This window comes from Saccopteryx leptura, chromosome 1 (genome assembly GCF_036850995.1).
Source record: "Saccopteryx leptura isolate mSacLep1 chromosome 1, mSacLep1_pri_phased_curated, whole genome shotgun sequence".
Lineage (NCBI taxonomy): Eukaryota > Metazoa > Chordata > Mammalia > Chiroptera > Emballonuridae > Saccopteryx > Saccopteryx leptura.
This window is the reverse complement of record NC_089503.1, coordinates 281,025,681-281,042,904: the sequence shown is the minus strand read 5'-3', so window position 1 is coordinate 281,042,904 and position 17,224 is coordinate 281,025,681. Positions and strand designations below refer to the sequence as shown.

The 17,224-nt window shown below is 37.4% G+C and overlaps 1 protein-coding gene across 16 annotated transcripts in view; it reads left to right on the top strand.

Annotated features, from left to right (window-relative positions):
* PLEKHA5 (pleckstrin homology domain containing A5) overlaps positions 1-17,224 on the top strand; it is a 277,256-nt gene that overhangs the window by 199,053 nt on the left and 60,979 nt on the right. For 11 of the 16 annotated variants that reach the window (XM_066354959.1, XM_066354940.1, XM_066354968.1 and 8 more), the window contains 4 exons: positions 4,218-4,683; positions 7,124-7,207; positions 9,670-9,789; positions 10,625-10,678. In XM_066354959.1, the coding sequence (XP_066211056.1) occupies positions 4,218-4,683; positions 7,124-7,207; positions 9,670-9,789; positions 10,625-10,678 (724 nt within the window). The remainder of the gene's footprint in view (positions 1-4,217; positions 4,684-7,123; positions 7,208-9,669; positions 9,790-10,624; positions 10,679-17,224) is intronic. The other 5 variants (XM_066355007.1, XM_066355016.1, XM_066355048.1 and 2 more) reach the window with 2 other exon arrangements.

Here is a 17,224-nt window from a genome sequence, read left to right as displayed (position 1 = left end):
TATGTTAGGGTGGTAAATTACTTTAGTACTAGGGTACAATTTCTCAAATGGAATCAACTTCTCCTGGCTGACCAGCTTCCTGAGCAGACAGCCATGGGTTGCCAACTCTGGACTTTTTTTTTTTTCCCAGTTTTTGGCTTTTATGTTAACAGAAAAGATGGGGAAACAGAGAAGGAGACCAAGCAGGGAACAGATGGGAAATATACATGGAAGGAAATCAACAAAGAATTGACCTTTGTATACTGTTATATTAGATCATAAGGTCCTCCGGCCCCAGCGTCATCAATGGTTGGCCTCACTGCCATTTCTTGTCCTGGAGGGGCTTGTTTGGTTGTGAGCAAGCCTGTTTTGAGTGGGGACATTGAAAAGCTGAAGAACAATTAGCCTGATGAAGAAAATGTAGTTTAGGGAAAAAGATTGAAAGAATTGTAAATATCTTGAACACAGAGTAAGACATGAGCTGTAACATAACTTGGTGATTAAATCATTTTCTAGATGAGAAAAATCCCCAAATTTTTCAGTTGGCCAGATTCTGTTGGCGTTTGAAGGACTCAAGATTGTGCCCTTCCTGGTTTGGGGGTGTCTTTATTTTTTAATTAAATTATTATGATAGAAAAGGTTTATATAAATAATTTTCCTTTTTTGTGGCAGACTTTTAAAATAGGACTGTTTTACTTTTTCTGAAACCCCAGAGTCGGGGAATCGTTTGCCTGAGGAAAGTGGTGCTGCGTCAGAGGCCCGCCCGGCAGCCCTGGCTGGCCCCCGGACTCCTGCCTTGACCCCCAGTATTGAAAGGAGTATAATCTCTGGGTCTTTTCTTATCCTGTCCTCTCCCCCCACTCTGCCCCCGCCCTGTCCCAAACACAAACTCTCTCTCATTTATATATACTTATTATATAAATATATGTAAATCACTTTTTGAGTCCCAGAAGATATAATATACTAAGGTCTCCTTACATAGTAGAAAAGCAAGAAACAATACTTGGCCTTCTGATTTCCTACTTCACTCTTTTTCCACCCTAACGTTAAATTTTTTATGGTCTTATTCCTTCCATGGGTGCTGTAAGCTACAAGAAGGTGTATTTAACATGAGCCTTTGTCTCTGGTTTGTAGAATAGTAACAGTGTTACTGCTCCAGTATGGATGTTTACTCCCCCGCCTCAAAGCCCAGTTGCACCTATTTCATTATACCTGATCACAGTGACATCTTTGTTTTACTGTATTGCATGAGTATTTATGCATTGTTTCTAGCAACAAGTTTTTGGGTCAAAAGAGAGCTCTGGCATCCAGGTTATCAGCCAAAGATTCCCAGATTATTAGGGAGTATAATCAAATAATTTACACATCAAGTTATACATGGCATCCCTTCTGGTCCATGTAATCACTCACATCTTTGACATTTTAGTACCCAATAGGAGGCAGCAAATTGTTAGGCAATCATACACACGTAATTCCAAAATAGTATACTCAATGGTGAAAAATACAGGAGGGCCCTGACCGGTTAGCTCAGTGGTAGAGCATCAGCCTGGCGTGTAGAAGTCCCAGGTTTGATTCCCAGCCAGCGCACAGAGGAGAAGCACCCATCTGCTTCTCCACCCCTACCCTTCTCCTTTCTCTTTATCTTTCTCTTACCCTCCCACAGCCAAAGCTCCATGGGAGCAAAGTTGGCCTGGGCACTGAAGATGGCTCCATGACCTCCACCTCAGGAGCTAGAAGGGCTCCAACCGCAACAGATCAACACCCCAGATGGGCAGAGCATCGCCCCTGGTGGGCATGCTGGGTGGATCCTGGTTGGGTGCATGCGGGAGTCTGTCTGACTGCCTGCCATCCCCTCCCGCTCCCCTCTTCTCACTTCAGAAAAATACAAAAAAAAAAAAAGAAAAATACAGGAGAAAGTAGGGGAAAGATGTTAACTAAACGTTGAAAAAAAGAGGCCAGGAAACCTGAGTTTGTGTGTTTTGAAGTCTCCCACATGTTTGATTTATTGAATTACTTTTTTTTTTTTTGACAGAGACAGAGTCAGAGAGAGGGATAGATGGGGATAGACAGACAAAAAGGGAGAGAGATAAGAAGAATCAGTTCTTCATTGCAGCTCCTTAGTTGTTCAGTGATTGTTTTCTCCTATGTGCCTTGACAGGGGTGGGATGGGAGGGGAGGTTCCAGCAGAGAAAGTGACCTCTTGCTCAAACCAGTGACCATGGGGTCATGTCTATGGTACCATGCTCAAGCCAGTGACCGGGGGGTTTCAAACATAGGTCCTCTGCATCCCAGTCCAACGCTCTCTCCTTGGCGCCACCGCCTGTTCAGGCTGAATTACATTTGATATTAGAGCGTAAATTTAATGTAATAATTCTTTTTAGTCTAGATTTTATTGTGATTTTGTTATTAAAAGATTGTTGGCTTTTAGAATTTGAATTATAATTATACCTTATACCTGCCTCTACAGATAATGGAAAAACATTCTTATTTTATTTAGAATTTTTAACTTTTTAAAAAATATTTTATATATGATGGATCTGACTTGCATGAGATTAGATTAGCAAAGGCTGTTCTTATATACTCAAAAGAGTGTTTATCAAAGTGTCTTTTTTATTATAAACTGAAATCATATTTTATTTTTATTTTAGGAATGCTTTGTAATATACTATTATATATCAATATCTAAAAAATTAACATTTGATAAGAATTTTATTTTAGATGATTAATGTACATGAGGAATTTTCAGGTTGCTTTGAAAGGTCCACCAAAATGTGATAGCTTTTATGAGATGGAATATTAATTTTTATGCCAGAAACATTGTAAAATTCCTGAGATTTGCAGTTTTATATCTGAAATATCATGTTTCGTTATTTTGTCTTTAAATTTTGAGCTTTAGAGCCTTTAAGTCATTTTTATTTTTCAAGTTAAGAAAAGTAATAAAGGGAAATTGTCTTTAAACCACAAATGTGCTGATGGACCTCTTCCCATGCTCATTCCCATGGTCATGCTTTCTGAAGGAAATGGAACAATAGAGTAGTAACATAGACCTGCAGTAGTTCATTTCCTGTCTTCCTGCTCTGTGGGCACAACTCAGAAACTTCCAGAATTCCACCCATAGCAGAAAATCTATTTAATTCTTCTGGTGAGATGTATTTATTTTTATATAGAAACAAATTAGGTATGAAAACAGATTTGGGATTAGATATGAATTTTCTTAGTTCTAAAAGAAGTGTAAACATTCTTTCATCTTTAAACCAAACTATACATTGTGCAGAATTAAGTCTTTTATGTATGTGGCATAGATGCTGTTTACTTAATGTATTAAATCCATCAAATTAAATGTTATTAAAAGATTGAAAGGTATTCATTAATAAGTTATACTTGGTATAATATTTAGATTATTTTTTTATTATTATTATTATTTTACAGAGACAGAGAGTCAGAGAGAGGGATAGATAGGGACAGACAGACAGGAACGGAGAGAGATGAGAAGCATCAATCATCAGTTTTTTGTTGTGGCACTTTAGTTCACTGATTGCTTTCTCATATGTGCCTTGATCATGGGGCTACAGCAGACCAAGTAACCCCTTGCTCAAGCCAGCGACCTTGGGTCCAAGCTGGTGAGTTTTTTGCTCAAACCAGATGAGCCCGCGCTCAAGCAGGTGACCTCGGGGTCTTGAACCTGGGTCCTTCGCATCCTAGTCCGACACTATCCACTGCGCCATCGCCTGGTCAGGCAGTATTTTGATCTTTTAAAAAACAAGTTCTGGCCCTGGCCGGTTGGCTCAGAGGTAGAGCCTGACGTGCAGGAGTCCCGTGTTAGATTCCCGGCCAGGGCACACAGGAGAAGCCCCATCTGCTTCTCCACCCCTCCCCCTCTCCTTCCTCTCTGTCTCTCTCTTCCCCTCCTGCAGCCAAGGCTCCATTGGAGCAGAGTTGGCCCTGGTGCTGAGGATGGCTCTGTGGCCTCTGCCTCAGGCGCTAGAATGGCTCTGGTTGCAACAGAGCGACGTCTCAGATGGGCAGAGCATCGCCCCCTGGTGGGCGTGCTGGGTGGATCCCAGTCGGGCGTATGCGGGAGTCTGTCTGACTGCCTCCCCATTTCCAACTTTAGAAAAATACAGGAAAAAAATAAATAAATAACAAGTTCTAAGATAACATATTTTACTTACTAGAAGAAAAAAATGCGCTCTGATTTAGAATCTGGAATCTCATTTTTACGTTTCAATTCTTTTTAGAGTAATTTCTTACCAGACATTACCAAGAAATATGCCAAGCCACAGAGCCCAGATTGTGTCCCGATACCCGGAAGGTTATAGAACTCTCCCAAGGAACAGCAGGACCAGGCCTGAAAGTCTGTGTAGTGTAACCCCGTCCACTCACGACAAAACTGCAGGACCTGGAGCAGAAGAAAAGCGAAGATCAATGAGGGATGACACGATGTGGCAGCTCTATGAGTGGCAGCAGCGTCAGTTTTACAATAAGCAGAGCACCCTCCCTCGTCACGGCACTTTGACCAGTCCTAAAACCATGGTTAATATTTCTGACCAGACAATGCACTCAATTCCCACATCACCTTCCAATGGATCAATAGCTGCTTATCAAGGGTACTCCCCTCAACGAACCTACAGGTCAGAAGTGTCTTCGCCCATTCAGAGAGGAGATGTGACCGTGGACCGCAGGCACAGGGCCCAGCACCCTAAGGTAAAATGTCTGCCACTCTTGTGTTGAGCTACTATTTATGCATGCTCTTTTTTTTTTCTTTTTGCCAAGTTTGCTATTCTTTTAAATGTGAGACAAGAAAATAGGAGTAAGCAGGCAGCACCTTTTTTGTTTGTTTTAAAAATTAAGGAAGAATATTCTATAGTGTCAAAATCTCATGTATAAAAACCAATGCTTCGTCTCTCAAGAGCACAGGAACTGTTCTTTTGAGCTGAGACATTATGTATTCTCTGCAGAATAGCATATCTCATCAGTTTTCCTTGTAGGTTAAGACTACATGCACTTTCATTGGCTCTGCCCTCACTCGCAAATTCTATGCCTGCCCTGTGGCAGACCTGCAAGCTTTTATCCGGCTCATCCTGTTTGTTCTTCACTAAGATTCAAGTGCCAACCCCATCTTCTAACCAGCTGAGCATGGGGCATTTTGAAATATCTCCTTAGATACCCAGTTTAATATTAGCATAATCATGCTTACTGGCATATACTTTTCAAAAATTAAGACATGGAGATCCTGTTTAAATCTGTACCTTGAGAAGTGAGTTCAGAGTGGTTTGCACCGGTCAGCTTTCCATGATGCTAAAGCAGTTGTTTTGCTCAGGCAGCCTGCACGCTGCTGGTTCTCTGTGTCTGACCTAAAGGGAAAAGGAATCTTCCTGTCATCTTTTTACTTCTAAAGAGTTTCTTGCTTTATACCATTTTAAAATGCACTTTTTCTTATCCTTGCGACAGGCTGGATCTTTCCATTATATCATTGTATAAAGTGTTTGCCTGAATTTTTTATAAGTAAGAGTTAGCTAGGAATTAATAAGTCAACTAGGAGTTTTCTGATTGGAGGATGCTTTAGTGTGTATCACCAAAAAAAAAAAAAAAAAGCTCACTTTGAACTTCACTGTCACAAAGTTTAGTGTTTTGTCACTTTGTACATACAAAGGCAAATCAGATTTGATAAAAAATAGTCACAACATTCAAGAGAAATCTGATCGAATACAACTTATTAGTGTATGGTTGAAAAGTGTTCTGTTTATTAGTGTTTTTCATATTCTTGGTCACAGTGTATCATGTTTTAACAATAAATGTGAGATGAATGTGGGTTCTCTGTCCAGTTTAAATGATTTTATCTTTCTTGATGTGATCAGTAGTTTGTGATGTCTGGTCCATCGACCTCTGGGAGATAGGGTATTCCCGAGGGTCTCTCTCCATGACCCTTCCAGGGAGTCTGTAAGCTCAAAACTATTTTTGTAACAATAATAAGTCATTTTTCCATTGTTTTACCATTTTCTAATAGTGCTAAAGCAATGGTGAGGGAAAGTACTGTCACCTTTGCCTAAATTGAGGGAGGGGCTCCAGACTATGCTAAAGGTCATTGTCGGCTTCACTGCCACATACTTAAAGTAAAAATAAAAAAAAGGAGCAGTTTCACTTAAACACTTTGATGAAATAGTAAAGGATAACTCTCATTTTAATATTCTGTATGGTGAAATGGGAAATAATAAATACTGCAAGCATTTCTATTGTATACCAAATGGTTGTCGCCCAATAAAACACTTGCATGATTATTTGAGTTGCAAGCTGAACTAGTTGCATTTTTCATGAAACACCATGTTTACTTGAAAGAATAAATGACAAACTATAGGTGTTCAGACTTAGTATTTGACAGGAACGTCTCAAGGTGAAATGTTAGCCTGTCACTTCAAGGAAAACAGCTGACAGTATTTGTCACTGATGACAACATTTGAGCTTTCAAGCAAAAAATTAGAATTTTGGAAATTGTGTATCTGCCACTGTGACCTTGATAGCTTTCCAGTGCTGAAAGATCAGCGTGGTATTAACAAATGGAGTTCCTAATACTGCACCCTGAGACGTGTCAACATTGGGAACATCTGCATAACTCGCTGAACCAGTATTTTCCACATGTCCAGTGTTTAAAATTACAAATTATGAATGAGTAGAAGACTTATTTAAAGTGCAAATAAATAGACTAGTGGATGTTATGTAACAGTGTGAAATTTCATTGATACTAAAGTTCTCACACATACATAAAGGAGAGGGGGGTGTATTATCTTCACACACTTCCATTAAAGGAGATGATCACACAGATTGAAAACAGCAACAGGTATGAAAATCTAGCCAGTTGTTAAAGACATTTGGAGAACTATAAAACAGTACCTCTTTTGTCATTAACTTTTCTTTTTAAGGATATAAAGGGGTCCTAGGACCAATAAGTTTGAAAATCACCGAGCCAGACTGTGCAGAATTACTCTGTTAACATGTCGGGAGCTCTATTTTAGCCTAAAAGTTTCAGTATCTATCTACTTTCATAAGCACTAGTAGCCATTTTAAGTCATGTTTTTCAATATAAATTTCAGATTTTTTATCACTGACACTGACCACAGAAATTAATATTATTCTTTTATTTTCCTAGCATGTCTATGTGCCTGACAGGAGGTCAATGCCAGCTGGCCTGACTTTACAGTCTGTTAGTTCCCAGAGCCTCCAAGGCAAAACAGTGAGTATGGTGTCTTTACTTACCATATCATGTTTTATTGATGAGCTACACATGATAGCACATATCTGACATAGCTTTTTAAGTTTGAATTTTCAGAGCAATGCCTCCCCCCAAAAAAACCCTTACTGTTTTTGTGGAAGAGATGCTCATCAGAAGAGTTTGGAATCATGTAGCCATTTCAGTCTTACTGGATAACTCTTCCTGTATGTCTGACTGCCTGACTATAAGCATTGTATTTTCAAGGTTTATTGCGTAACCTGGGTGGGTTTCTTGACATCATTGGATGTTAATTTCCTCATCCTTAAAACAGAAGTTGGAGTGGTTCAGTAGAGGAACAGAGTCAGCAAGCCACCATGTGTGGTCAAACTACCAGATTATTAAGAAGTTTGTCCTGTGGATTTTTAGATAGATTAGCTACTTTTAGAGTGGAATAGAAACTAATTTACATATTTATGAAGAGAAAGAGAGACTGTACACATACACTTACCATTATTTTATTGTCAGTGTTATGTTCAAACTGAGAAGGAATTACATTGTCGGGACACTGACAGTCTTTGACTTAAAGAGAAAAGATGACTTTTCATTACTTTGGTTTACTTTAATGACATTCTTTTATCAGGGGAACTGTGCTTTAATATTAGTAGTTTTACTTTCTATGAGGATGTGATTTGAGGACCTATATAGTTGCTTCTTATTTAAAATTCTCTTTCTGCAGTTATCAAAACAGATTCATCGGACATGTATTTTGCAGATATTTTTTACTTTATATTTTATATGCTTTAGATTTAAGGAAGATTTCCTGGCTTTAAACTACTTATAGTTTATTTATTTAAGGTTAAGAAATATTCCTTGACTAAATTTTAAAACTTTTTAAATGTTGAAATTTTAAAATATTGTAAATCTAACAGGCATTAATCATAAGATAATGCTAGATATCATACTACAAAATTTTCTCTTCTGCTTTGCTCCCTCTAGTGGATGTTTGTGATAAAATTTATTTACCACCTTCTTTTGAGGGAGTCAAATGTGCATCTTTTTATTTTGCCTCACAATTCAAACATCTTGCAAACTTATTGGAATATTTCATCATTTTAAAAATATCTTTATTTTTTTAACCCCATAAGTAACAAACCAAAGTTCCAAGATTTCTTCTCTTGGTATTTCTGTCAAATATCACTCTGGATCTTAGAATATTTAAATCCCTCACCTCATCCTACCTCCTACCTAGCCAGACTTCAAGGGGCCTTGACTACAAGACATGGACTACCCACAGTCATGAGGTCACAAGATGTGGTTGGCATCAGCTCAAAAGCAGCTGTACTTTTTGTTATGACGTTTCTTCTTTAAGTCATATACACACATTCTTAGAATATTTACTATAAAAGACTTGTCTCATCTGTGTATACTTAATTTTATTTAAAGAATCTAGCAGTAACTGGAATGATTTTTCTCCTTTAAAAAAATTGTGTGGAAAAAGAGAGCAACAGCAAACAAGCAGAACACTAGTATAATGTTGTGGTGTAGGCAAAATAAATCAATCTCAGGAATGCTTTTTGGTCTGGGAGTTTTAAGAGTACTCTGTAGCCCTTAAGTGAAGAGAGCCCCCCTCTGGCCCAGCTGCAATATTTAATCAAAACAAAGGTCAGACAAACAAGAAATCCTTTTTTATGTTTATATCACTGCCAACATTTATACTGTACTGCATTTCTAACCCCACTCCCAAAAATATCAGATTGGCCTGTTACGGAATTTTATCTACCTTTGAAACTCTTCTCCTTAGGGATCATAGTAACCAGTCAGGAACCAAAAGGTTCTCTTTGCCCAGAATGTGGAAGGAGGTTTTTGTACCCATGAAAATTTTTTATGTGTACTAAATATATATTTTTTCTTAAAAAGTCCAGACTGATCCTTTGGCCATATAAAATATTATATGAAAACACTAATAGTGGCATTTAAAAAATATAACTGGGAAGCAAGTAACAGATCCCAGGTACTGAGTTTAATGATGTAAATTTAGATATCATCCACATTTTACATAAATTTAATTCTTTTCATTTACCTTCTGTAAAATAGAGTATTGGACATTCCAGTATTGTTCTGTTGGTGTAAAAGTCTTAGGTGTCAATTTTAAACATCATTTTAAAAGAATTCTTAATACAGATCTTTGATTTTTTTTTTTTTACATTATGCTTTTTTATACTTAACATTTCAATTTCTCTCATGAATTCAGAGAAAATGCCTTAATATACTGTCATTTTGCTGTATCTTTTAAAGTAACACTGTTCCTTCTATTTCTCTAGATATCTATGCATTTATGTAGGACCTATCATCATAGTGCCTAGGCACTATGTTTGATGTCAGCCATAAGAGGAAACTTGCCATGAAATCTTGGTTTAATGTCTGTCACTTAAGACAATTAATGTGTTTTCCACTGTTTGGATTCTTAACTTGCACTCCTTCAGCCGGAGGAGCTCACGCTGCTGCTCATAAAGCTGAGACGGCAGCAAGCGGAGCTGAGCAGTATCCGGGAGCACACGCTAGCGCAGCTTGTGCAGCTCAAACTTGAGGCCCACAGCCCGAAGGTCAGCTATGATGAGGCTTGTCTGTGTCATCTGCCATTGTCACTTACCAGGAGCCTCTCATTCATTGGTTCAGTCAGTGTCATTAGCGTTGAGCATGAGCCCATACCATCGGTGCAGCGACAGCATCGGGATCGCCTATTGACCCTTTGAGAACTGACCTGTTTATACATTATTACAGTAAATACATTATTAAAGGATGCATTTCCTCTTAGCTTGCCACCCACCTGCTGCCCTACCAACTTTTGGTTGTAAGGAAGGGTAGGCATATAGATATCAAAACAGCGTTGTCATTTATCAAATACTGTGACTCCCATATCTGGTAAAACAGATTGAAAAGTCCTATAATTTTCCGTGAAGTAACAAGTAGAAAATTGATTATAGCTTTAATAATACTACCTATTAAATGTCAAAGATTAATTTTAAGATATTTTTTGGTTCCTGATTAAAAAGAATGAACATATGTAAACATTTCTCAAAGGGTTTAATAATAGCCTCTAATTATATGTAAACCATCCAAAGAAGTGTACTGTATTACAGAAGAGAATTAACCTGACAAGCTTCTACCATTGCATCTGCCAAAGCCATTTGAAGGATTTTTCTACTTAATATTTCAGCTTGTCTGCATGTCTACTTAATTTCTTACAAAACTAAGTATAATTTTATAATAATTAATGTCATCAGTACCATTTACAGGGGAGCATGTGTGTCAAAGTTACTATGTATTCTGATATAATAGGTTGTGATGACCTACCTGTTTTTTATTTTAAAATTGACCTTTTCATGAATTCTGCACCTTCTTTCTCTATTCCTTTGTTTCTTGGTTGATGCCTACTAGAATGAAATTCTTTTGCATCATCTTCAAAGGAACACCATATATTTGGATCATCAGGTGGGATTTGTAGCATTTTCTTACACATAATAGAACTCTTTAAATGTGGTTTAATTTTTTGGCTACACAGATATTTCTGTCATTTTAAGTGAATAGCATGAGTTTTACAAGTGACAGAATAAGAAATCCCCAACCAGGTAAATTTCAGAATACCATAATAAACAGACAGAAAGACAGCTCTCAGGTGTAGAGGTAAGGGGTGGGGCTACAAATGCTGGGTTACTTACAGGTGAGAGCCTGGGTTCTCTAGACGTTTTTTCATATCCCAAGATAATTCCTACTTATTGAAGCTTATCTCCGCTTGGAATTGACCTCCTTAAACAAAGTGATACCAGGCTGTGAATGCCTTGTTGGAAGGCCAGGAGGTCAGGTGTAGTATGCTCTGTATTCGCAAAGGGGAGTTTAAAGATGGGTGAAATGTGTCACAAAGGTAGTTCTCTAATATGTGTTCTTCTACTCTGTCCTCTCCTCCTAGTATTTGGCCTTTTACCTATTTGATCTAAGCTACATAGAGTCAGTTCAGTGACCTATATATAGTTCCTAGCATTACCCCAGTGGTGGCAAGGGGTGTGATTGGTTAAAGTGAATATTCAAAAGTGTGAGTTGCAGCTGGTGAACAAAGACTTGACACTTCCATATTTATCTAGTTTTTATGAAATTCTCTATTATTTAATTTTAATTTGATGAGAATTTCTGATATGTTCTTCCACATACAATTTTTGCAGTGAATAATTTTGGAGCTTGTTTTAAAATGTTCAGACTGGAATATTTTATCAAATGAATGAGATTACAACAGAAAATTTTTTTAAATTTTCTAATTTAAAGAGGGATTTTACATTAGGATAACCCTTTAAAGGATGTTAATCATTTTCTTTAATTTTAAGAAAAAATATATATTTTTTAGTTAATGAAATTTTATTTATTTTTTCACAAAATGTTTTCTTCGTAATTTCGCCAGTTAGAATGAATGCCTTAGAAATCAGCATTTCTTGAATCCAAATTCAGTTCTTCACTCCAGAGACTGATGCTATGTAAATTTAACCACAGTGTAGATCATTCACTTTGAAAGAAGTTTGATAACGTGCTCCCTTGAAATTCCACACTGCCAGAAAACTAAGATATATGGGAAATGATTTTCTAACTATAGAAATGATCCCTGAAAGTATAGTCTTGGAAATACTTTTCTTAAGCGCTCCTTTGTTTAAAAAGCTGGAGATAGTTTGGTGAAACAATGGGATGTTAAAAAATTAGGTTTAGCCTGACCAGTGGTGGTGCAGGGGATAAAGAGTCAACCTGGAAATGCTGAGGATGCCGGTTCGAAACCCTGGGCTTGCCTGGACAGGGCACATATGGGAGTTGATACTTCCAGCTCCTCCCCTCTTTTCTCTCTCTCTCTCTCTCTCTCTCTCTCTCTCTCTCTCCCATCTCTAAAATGAATAAATAAAATCTTTTTTAAAAAATTAGGTTTAAATAACAATGCTATAAATTTGCATCTAAAGTTACCTAGAATCTTTTGAAGTAAACCTAGTGGTTTGCTCTATTTTATTACTCACCCCAATAACCACAATAAACTGGAATTGTGGAGACATAGAACTCAAGAAAATCTTAGGAAAGAACTGGTCAGTATATCGAAAATGCCACTATTTGCTGAGATGCTTCTCCCAGCTCGCTTTCCCAGGTCAAACTTGGTTCCTTCCCTTTACCTGAGCGACCCAGACCATGCTTTTAGGTTTATATTCCCACCATTCCTCTCTGAACATGCTCTGCTGAGCCTGCTCTACTGCACCGTGCTAGTGGTCCTACAGGCGGCTTCTAAAAATCACAACTTTTAAATTTTTAAATTTTTAATTTTTAGAGAGAAAGAGAAAGGAAGGGAGACGGAGAAAGAGAAGCATCAACTTGCTGTTTCACCTAGTTGTTCCATTTAGTTGTGCACTCATTGATGGCTTTTTGTATGTGCCCTGACGGGATGGAACCCGTGACCTTGGTGCACTGGGACGACGCTCTATCCAATGAGCCACCAAGCCGGGGCCAAAATATCTCAACTTTTTATTGAGCCTCTCTATTCTCTAAACATGTTAGCAGAGGTTTTCTAATAATTCACCTTTTCCTTATAGTAGATCCTGAAATAAAGTTGTATTATTCCAGCTGTTAAAGTATTGCAGATTTGACTGCTTGAATACTAATTTGCTTTGAAATTAAGACTTTCTGAAGGAAAAAAAAATCGGGCAATTTTTAAATAATAGACAATTTATAAAAACATGGTGGGAGCTTTGCCCTGAAACTCAGATATTACTTAAATGGGGGGGAGGGGTGTCCTTAAGGTTTCCTAAAGAAAATCTCTCTTTAAATAAAGTATTTTTTTGGTTTCAAATAATTGCTGCTTTCACACTGTCCTATATTTTATAGCAATAGTAAGGTTTCTAATTACATAAAAAGAATTGATAATGAAATTTAATAATAAGCTTTTATTTAACTCAAACATTTCCAGCTTTTAATCTTGTTACTGCCAATAACCTATTCTAGATTACTAGCTCTGTTGATTTTATAGGCATTATTGGTTGCCTGGGTTATAAATTGATTCATCAGTTTTATATAAGTACAAATTGGAACATAGATTTTAAAATCTTAAAGAAAAAGGCTCTGGTCCCATTTTATGCTATTTATTATACCAAATGGACATGTACTATATTGTTCAGTAGTTACTCTTTTTGCTCTAATAAATCATCAGAATAACCTAAGGCCAACAACAAAATGGGGTCTTTCTTCTGCCCCTTGTCATGTACCACCATCATCAAAAGAAGAATTTTAATTGACTTAAATTCTCTTAATCTGTATTACTATCCATGAAGAATAAAACCAAGGGGTAGTCTCTGAGTTGCTTTACAGGTAAATTCATTTCTGTTATTAACAGAATACTTTTACTTAAAAATGAAAGTATCTTATCTGAAATTCTTAAGATTTACAAATTGTACAGTCAGTACAAAAATCTTGACTTCTGATACCTTTAACTTGAACAATATAATTATCACCATTACGAGGACAGGTCACATACTGAAGTGCTTTTTAAAATAACAAAAGCTATAGTAAATATTTCTTCTGCATTTTTTTTTATTTTGAAGTATACCATTACAGGTTATTTATGCTTTTAAAGCTCAGGACACTATTCAAAGCCTACATTTATTAAGACCAGTTTAGGTTTATCATTTTGTGAATTTTAAGAAAACATAGTCCCAGAGTATTACCTCTGCATATACAATGATCCTAACTGTACACTTTATGTAACTCATCCATATTTTTTAAGTGAATAAATTCATAATATCTAGTAAAACTCATTCTATTCTCATTCAACTTAGTTATCACTGAATATTAGAGGAACTTTTGGTTACAATTTAAGTGAAACTTGCAAACTTTATCCTAAAGTATATATACAAAATGGATTTGACATTCATTAGTTTTTTCCTTGTTTATTCCTCTGCCTGGCAGAACATGGGGGAGCACTTAAGTAAAAGTTGGCAATGGCTCTGAGCTCGCCGGGAAGTTGGAGATCAATTCAAAGTTATTGTCGCTTATAATGGTGTTTCCTCTGGAAAAAAATATTGCAATTCCTGGAAAGTGAGGGAAAAGAGAATATATTTTCTTCTCAGAATAGGGCAGATTGAGCACGATTTTTAGAACTGTATGGCCCTGCTTAACAGTGAGTTTCTAATGTTCCCCTGGAGTTAAATGTAAATCATTTGTTTGTATTTGAAGTAATGGGTTTTCATAGAAGGTTAATATAAACCATCTGGTGTTCAGTTGTAAGATACAGAAAGGGCACACTGGTTGATTTGGTTCCTGTATCCTAACTGGTTATTAAATTTTTTTAATAGCACCCCTGTTGTTTCAGTTACCAGGCCAGGCTGTAAAATGCTGTATATATAATATACCTAAAAATTTTGATAACAGTATGATATACCCTAATTGTATTAAGAAAAAAATAATTTCTTGTCAAAAAAATGTGTCCAGAGTTCCAATCCCGATCTCAGCAGGATACATATCTTCAGCACGTCTAACACTGGGAGTGGGGTCTTCAAGTTCCTTCAGCTTGTCTCTTGTAATAATTCCCACCAGTGCCTAGTTCTTGGTTCCTGCTGCCTGGACCGTGACTGGTTGGACTGAGCAAGGAAATGAAGTTAGGGTTTTAGAAACTAGTCCAGGAGCTAAAGAGAGGAACTAGGCAAGCCCCCTGCATGGAAGAGGACGTGGAACAAAAGCTGGAACTCTTCTGATCAGTCATGAAGGGAGAATTAATAGGAAGGAGGAGATAGATTGGAACATATTCCCATCACTTTATCTGTGTTCCTCCTATTTTAGCTTTTCCCTCCATTTCTTTCTTCCTCACTTGCTTTCTCTAACATTCCCCTATTAGTCATTAAAGAGAAGTTATAAAGGAATTTTGATGTTTCCTTTTTCTTCTTCCAGAAGCCTTCCTGCCAGTTTTCCATGTTAGGCAGTGATAGCAGAAAATGCGATTCTAGGAGATATACAGGTACGAGTGGACAGAAGAATCAAGAAACTTAGAGTAGTGCTTCACAAGCCTTTTGTAAGCATGCTGTTCCCTGGGGGAATAAACACCCAAGCCCATCCTGCCTTTCTGTGTAGTTATACCACTTCTGTAGCCAGCCACCCTCTGAGAATCTCCACCACACTTGAACAAGTCTGAGCTTGACTTGCACAGTCACTGCAGCAGGTGTTTTTTCATCTTTTAAATATAAAAGTGTAACATTGAGTGTGCTTTCACAAATTGCCTTTAAAGTTATGCCATTCTGTCTTGACCTCTCTCCCTTCGAGAGTCAATATAGTTAATTGCATCAGAAATATCTGCATGAGAACAGGAAAGGAAGGGACATACCTTAGTTGGCTACACCTATGTTGGGGAGTGCCCATGCCCATTGTTAACTGGGGAAAGAATATGCCTCTTCTACCATCACTGAAATTCATTTGCCTCTACCTAGCTGAAGCTATCTCCCCCCCAGCTAGGACATATAGTACTTAAGTCATTTTTTTTAACTGAATTTATTGGAGTAACACTGGTTAACATAATTATCTAGGTTTTAGAGGCCCAATTCTACAACACATCTCTGTACACTGTATTGTGTGTTCACCCCTCCCCAAGTCGAGTCTTCATCCATCACCACTTATCCCCACCATCCCCTCCTCCCCTCCCCCACCCCACCTTGGCAGTTTCCACACTGTTGTCTGTGTCCATAAGTATGGATTTGGGGGAGGGGTCCTTTTTTTGCTCTATCCCTCCACCTCCCTATCCCAACGCCCTGCCCAAGAGTTTATTATAACATCAAATAGTATATTTTGTTATCCTATAAATAAAAAGCCCAAGTGAGAGGAAATATTTCTTTGACATCAAAAAGAATTGCAATCTGGAGTCATAGATTCAGGCAGAAACCCAAATTATGTCTTGATTATGGGGTAAAGGCGCAAGGATTTTTATGAAAAGGGGGCAGAAAACAATTGCATGAATAGAAGGAGAAGGAAGGGGGTTTCTATGGGTGCTAATGAGCTAAGGAAGGAATTTCTGTAGATGCTAAGTAAGCTGTTACTCTTTAGCTGTACATAGTGGGGCAACTTCCAAGTAATGTCCCAATTTTTGGTCCTCATAGTCAGGATGTCCGCTTTCCTGAGAGCTTTACAAACAATTGTTTGGAATTGCACTTTTGGTTTGGCCTAACCCAAAGGCTGTTTTGCCCAGTTCAGACATTCCAAAGGCTCAGGGAACAATGTGCAAGACCTTCCGCTGGGATGACGTCTCCAGCTTCCTTTTGAGATGACCCAATTTAGATCTGTTTTCTCAAGTCTCTAACACCAGATGGATGGCTAAAGAATTTTATCCTTAAATTCTTATGCAAAAGCCGAAAGTTTCTCATGACAAACCAGTTTGCCATAGTATACTTAAGAGAAAAATACCGATTAAGCATTTCTATAGTGTTCTTTGTTACGTGAAAATGTTCAAGGTTTGCAGGAGACAGTAGCTAAATCCTTCTGTCTTGTTTTACATTTTTTTAAAGTATTACCAAGTACTTGGGGGGGGGGTAGGAAAATCATGTTTGTTTAACACTAAAATATCTTGAAGAGCACGCTGAACTTTCTAATTTGCAAAAGTTTTATAGTGACATTAAGATTTTTATGATGTGATTTTAAAATAAATATTAATTTATGAACTGTATACTAAAACTACTAGTGACTTTTGAAAAAAATCTGATAGTCCATAATTCGTTGCTGTAGACATTCCTCATAAGTATGCTTTCTAACTCCTTTCAAGAAACCACAAAGATAAAACTCTATAGACAAGAACTCTGACCACTTTTAAACATAGTTTGCCAAGGAAAATGCTAAAAGGAACAGCTAGCTGGGTGTACGTAATTGGTACTGAAACCATTCAAGGTAAAATTCCAAGAGAACTTTTTTGTATTTTGTTCTTTGTGTTCATGAAAGACAGCTTCCCTAATAAGGGAAGAAATGCTTACAAGATGATTGAAAAGACTTGCT